The 6266-nt window shown below is 35.9% G+C and overlaps 1 protein-coding gene across 2 annotated transcripts in view; it reads right to left on the bottom strand.

Moving 5' to 3' along the window:
* cpeb1a (cytoplasmic polyadenylation element binding protein 1a) overlaps window positions 1-6266 on the bottom strand; it is a 16218-nt gene that overhangs the window by 5828 nt on the left and 4124 nt on the right. For both annotated transcript variants that reach the window (XM_016466846.1, XM_016466847.1), the window contains 4 exons: window positions 2972-3174; window positions 2611-2866; window positions 933-1046; window positions 341-430 (listed from right to left, as the gene is read on the bottom strand). In XM_016466846.1, the coding sequence (XP_016322332.1) occupies window positions 341-430; window positions 933-1046; window positions 2611-2866; window positions 2972-3174 (663 nt within the window). The remainder of the gene's footprint in view (window positions 1-340; window positions 431-932; window positions 1047-2610; window positions 2867-2971; window positions 3175-6266) is intronic.

Here is a 6266-nt window from a genome sequence, read left to right on the forward strand (position 1 = left end):
TTTAGTCTTTGCAACTTCAGGGATCTTATCTATTCACGAACAGCTTGTAACACTCCAAAGAGAAAGGAAAACTTGAAATCGCATCATATGACCCCTTTAAAAGTCTTCTATTTCCTGAAAAGCATGAATAATCCACCAGGGGGCAAAATACATGTCACACAAAATTTCAGAAAAGTGTTGATCATGTAAAAGATGTGGAGACCCTAGAAAACCATGCTTCAGATCTGATATATACAGCTTTATATGGTTAAACATCAAATATGTTTCCATGTTGGTCCTTTTTGCAATGCTGCTGAATTGTAGATGATATATGCTTCTATAAAATGAATTTTACTGTTACCTTGCGGAGGACAGCGTGGATGTTTACCATCTTTCCCAGGCCACTCGACTTTCAATGGACCAAAAACACTAAATGTGTTCAAAAGACTCGCTACAGAGAGACAGAAAAGTTATTTACAACTTGTTTGTGTTCAGAAACAATACAGAATAACAATGGACCCTTTTCACAAGACTGTGATGACGCCCATCACCATCGTAAATCCTTGAAAGTTTTTTATATTTGGATTTTTTAAAAAACGTATATGTACATTTATAAAACTACACTTTGTATTATATCACCTTTGCATCAAATTACAAAAAAAGCTATTTAACGCAAGGGTGTTTCTAATGCAGCGTCTATGGGAGCGGCAGTGAATTTGACATGGTTCTCTCATCTGACTGCCGTTATCAGTCTCTCTCAATTTTTTTCCTTTGATTGAACATCGTGAAAACACTTTTGCTATTTGAGCAAATGAGAATGCAAAAATATATTTACGGTACTCTCCCATTCACTGCCCTCGAAGTTTACCCAACTACGACGACTTCCGCTGCTGAGAAACCCGGAAATGTGAAAAAGGTCTATCTACATCTCAAATGAGTGTCAGTCATCTCACCCTCTGTGATGTCCCATGGCACTCCTCCCAGAAACACTTTACAGGAGTAAACAGGGTTTTTGTAGTGGCGTGGAGGAAGCCGTCCTTCCCAGGTGTAAGTGGCTTCATTTACGGCTGTGAGAAAGTTAGTCATAAAATCGCAACAATATTAATAACGGCTATAGACAGTGTGCAGCACAACTAAACGCAAGGTTTTTAAGATGTTTTTTTTAATGTTTAACCATTTTTAAAGCCTGACATATGAAATAACAGTCAGAAATGTATATATATATATATATATATATATATATAAAGATTTAGAAATGGAATAGTTTAATGAACATTTAGACAAAATGTAAAAAGAATGTGTAAAATAATAAATGAGTAAAGCATGCCGTTTGGTGCAATTGTTGACATTTATATGGCTAAAATAAATATCAGTTTTCACTCTGTATCTCCCAATAATATGTTTTAGTAAATAAGCTCTGTTGTTTTTACTATAGGGGCAAAACATAAAATGCAATACAATACAATGATGATTAAGAGCTTTGAGTGCCCAGAAAAGCGCTATATAAATGTAAGGAAAAAAATTATTACATTAAAATTATTATTAATTAAAATTAATTATAAGAGATGAATAAATAGACATTGGATCTGATGAATCATATACATGATACATTTTAACATGGCATTTCTAAAAAATGATGTATGGATAATCAAGTTGTTTCAGTCCAGCAAGAGTTCATCTTGAAATATTACTAACAATATAAAAGTTATTCTTATGTTTACTACATAAAAATCAGTAGATTTCACATCAAAAAGCCAGGTGAAGCAAAACCTAATATAATTCATTTTCAGAAGCGGACAGTAGTGAAGTATTTTTACACTGCTTTAAAAGTACTTTTCAAGTGTTTTTCTTTAGAAAACTTTACTTCCCAACATTCCAAAGTATAATATTGTACTTTTTACTGCACTACGTTTCATATTAAATATCATTTAATACTTAATTACATTAGAAATCTAGTACTTTTTTACTTTTACTCAAGTAAAAGTAATTCAAAGATTTACTTGAGTACAAGAAAGTACTACATTTTTAATGTTCTTAAGTATGAAAGAAGAAAAAAAAAAACTTTTATTTATGAAACAGTGCAGTAAAAAGTACGACTTTATGCTTTGGATTTTGGAATGTAGTGAAGTAAAAGTTTTCCAAAGAAAAACACTCAGATAAAATACAGATACTTTTTAATATTTACTTGAGTAAAGTAAAAATACTTCACTACTGTCCACCTCTGTATTTTGAGCTAATACTAAAAGGCCTTTTTACTTGATAAAAAGTATAAAATATCAATCAGATGTCAGAAGACATAGCAAAGTTTTGATCATGATGATAATTGTGATCATTTTGCTTATACATTTGATCAATATGATAAAGTAGGCTTTACAGGATTAATTTGCAATTGCTTGTTATAAATCTGACAGTCACAATGTGAAATGCTGAAAACAAGCAGCTAGCCATCTGCATTCACACTGTGAGCATCACATTTTTATCACTTCATGTCAAGTTAAAAATAGTTCAATTTCCACAAGCGCATCGCAAAACACCCGCTTTGAGTTTCTCTTGTGCATGTAACATTTTTAGTGAATCGAAGAGTAATCGTACTTCCTAATCTGTTTAGCAGGGTGGCTAATGTCACTGTACCTGCAGCTTGTTTATGCAGTTTTGCCTCTCTCTCGATGCAGAACGTTGGTTTGTTCAAGCCCAAAGTGTCCCAGCCGGGCCAGACGGGACCTGTGGACCAGCACCCAACCACTGACCCCTCGGCCTGAGCACTGGGAGCGTTCGTGAAGGTGTTGAGAGGATTCTGCTCGAAACGAGCATCTGTGTCCAGTTTCACACCCTCCGCCTGCAGTCTGGGCAGCAACAGTGGCAACGGAGGAGAAACTCTGAGAGAGACCTAATAGAGACAGAACCTTACTGTAACACTGTCAGAATCTTTGAAGGCTTCCACTGCACTTCCACTTTGGGTTCTGTATCAGAGCGGAATGTTGTTGTGGCTCACCAGGTGGTCGGATCCTGATGAGATCGTGCTGTTCTCGGAGTTGACGGGGCTGCTGGATCCCGAGTGCAGCAGAGAGTGAGGTTCCAGCGCCGCCATCAGGCTGGAGAAGCGCTCCAGTGGATCTCCAGACGCAGACTCGAGGGCCTGGAAAGCGTGCTGCTGACCCGAATCACCGCCTTCTGAAGCACCCAAGAGATTCAGCGCTGCAAGAGAGAATCAGTGTGATTTTTATGGGATGTGCTATTTACTGACAGAGCAACTTTTTACAGTTTTTGTCGTTTGACAATTAAATCCTTTAAATTTTATTTCTTAAATGGTATGTTTTAGTGAAAAGAAAAAAGTGTTTCAAAATATAACATACATACGTTCATCAAAGAATCCTGAAAATAAATGTACAACCGTTTCCATAACAATATTAGGCAGCACAACTGTTTTGAACATTGATAATAATCAGAAATGTTTCTTGAGCAGTAAATCAGCATATTAGAATGATTTCTGAAGGATCATGTGACACTGAAGACTGGCGTAATGATGCTGAAAATTCAGTTTTGCAGGAATAAATTGCTTTTTTAAATATATTAAAATAGAAAATATTTATTTTAAATTGTAAAAATATTTCACAATATTACTGTTTTTACTGTATTTCTGTTCAAATAAATGCAGCCTTGATGAGCATAAGAGACTTCTTTCAAAAATATATATTTTTAAAACCTTACCGAGCCAAAATACAAAAATATTTATAAAATATAAACATAAAATATGAGTATTAGCTACTTTTTACAAACTGGCCAACGTCTGGCTCAACCATGGTGGCATGTTAATTATTTGTGTATATCTGTCCGAAAATAACACTTTATCTCTAGTCCTGTAAAAAGACTGAATGAATGAGAGATGTGCTGGATGAGACAGCAGAAACCAGCTCGGTCTGTGTGTGTGTGTGTGTCTCTATTACTGGATTTGGGTCAGAACAAACCTTAAGGCACATCATGGCTTTCATTTAAAACACGGGTGGACACACGCATTTACGCTTGTAATCTGAGATAGTGAAGCTAAAGGGAAAGTCAAAATGAAATGCAAGCCAACGCTGATGAATCCAGCATTCTGTCCTCTGTGAACGGTGTGAAAATGATTAGTCATGAGTGAGAAATCAAGATATGAGACATCACTACAGTTCAGACCTTCCAGAACAATCCATCAACATTGTTCTAGAAGGCCTGAACAAAAAACAAAAACATTTTCTTTATCGGTATTTTTATCCTGCCTTTCCATATAAAAATCCTAAAAACAATATAAATTGAAGTGTTAAATACAAGACCTTCAATTACATACAATCCGTGTATCATTCGATCATTCATTTTTTTATTTAATATTGTAAGTAGAAAAATTAGAAAACGGCTCCTTTTTCGTTTTTTTGTTTTTTTCCAAAAAACGAAAATTCAGCTTAAATTTTCGTTTTTCGTTCATGGGTGGAAAAATGAATAAACAGCTTGAATATTCGACTTCTACACGTGGGCGGGAATTAGATGCCCCTTTCTGCTGATTGGTCAGCCGAAGATCAAACCGTGCCGTCATCAGTTCTTCTGCCGTATCGCTGCAGAATAATAGTCCTCCACTGCTGCAGTTGTACGGATTAATAACCCATTTTATCAATTTCATATTTTTCTCATCAAACAGACTAATGAATAGCTCGACAACTCGTACCGGGGCAGGGTCTAGACAGGTCTTTCTTCTGTGTAGACCAGCGGTTCTTAAAGTGATAGGGGGTCCGAGAAATAATTTGCTATAGCCTAAAGTATTTCCAGACTGTAAAGTCGCTTTTTTTTATCATGCTACATAGGCCTACTGTGATTTATTCCAAAGTGACTTATATGATGCATTTAACGTCAAATAATCTAAATTAAGCCTTTTAAAAGACAAGTATTCCCTGTGGTTCATGTTTGTGGCATGCGCCGAAAGATGCTCAAGGAGACAGAGAAGCGCTAAAGCAGCGCATTCTGTTGTTCTCTTTATTTTTCAAAGGCATGACATTTTGTAGTTATTTTGAACGTAACGTTACACAATTACAAGTATACATTTTACCATACGACTATAAATGACAGAGTATTAAGTTATGTCCCCTCGATGGGGAAAAAAATCCAAGTGAACATCAATCAGTACTCAATATTAATTTAAACTGCTTTAAATATGACTGCTGCTTATTTCCTGTGCACTTCAATACTGGTCTGCGCTTGACTAGTCGCGTCTGTCTGCTTATTGAGTTTATTTAACCCATCGCAATTTATTGAAACTGTCTGAACTAGAGAGACTACTCACCTTAATGTTGTTCTAAAGGCTTATTACTTAATAACACAAAAATGTCCTGCTCGCACTTGCCAATTTAATGGCAAAGAATGGTGACTTTAGTTATTTTTTTTGTTTGTTTGTTTTTTGAAGCGGATGCATATCATAAATCGTATCGTAAAATAATCATATGCATCTCGTGGCGTATATTCCAAAATTCAGCTTAAATTTTCGTTTTTCGTTCATGGGTGGAAAAATGAATAAACAGCTTGAATATTCGACTTCTACACGTGGGCGGGAATTAGATGCCCCTTTCTGCTGATTGGTCAGCCGAAGATCAAACCGTGCCGTCATCAGTTCTTCTGCCGTATCGCTGCAGAATAATAGTCCTCCACTGCTGCAGTTGTACGGATTAATAACCCATTTTATCAATATCATATTTTTCTCATCAAACAGGCTAATGAATAGCTCGACACAACTCGTACCGGGGCAGAGTCTAGACAGGGCTAGACCAGCGGTTCTTAAAGTGATAGGGGGCCCGAGAAATAATTTGCTATAGCCTAAAGTATTTCCAGACTGTAAAGTCGTTTTTTTTTATCATGATACATAGGCCTACTGTGATTTATTCCAAAGTGACTTATATGATGCATTTAACGTCAAATAATCTAAATTAAGCCTTTTAAAAGACAAGTATTCCCTGTGGTTCATGTTTGTGGCATGCGCCGAAAGATGCTCAAGGAGACAGAGAAGCGCTAAAGCAGCGCATTCTGTTGTTCTCTTTATTTTTCAAAGGCATGATATTTTGTAGTTATTTTGAACATAACGTTACACAATTAAAAATATACAATTTACCATAGGACTATAAATGACAGAGTATTAAGTTATTTCCGCTCAATGGGGAAAAAAATCCAAGTGAACATCAATCAGTACTCAATATTCATTTAAACTGCTTTAAATATGACTGCTGCTTATTTCCTGTGCACTTCAATACTGGTCTGCGCTTGACTGTAGTCGC

Source organism: Sinocyclocheilus anshuiensis, unplaced genomic scaffold (assembly GCF_001515605.1).
Source record: "Sinocyclocheilus anshuiensis isolate Anshui unplaced genomic scaffold, SAMN03320099.WGS_v1.1 scaffold68, whole genome shotgun sequence".
Classification (NCBI taxonomy): Eukaryota; Metazoa; Chordata; class Actinopteri; order Cypriniformes; family Cyprinidae; genus Sinocyclocheilus; species Sinocyclocheilus anshuiensis.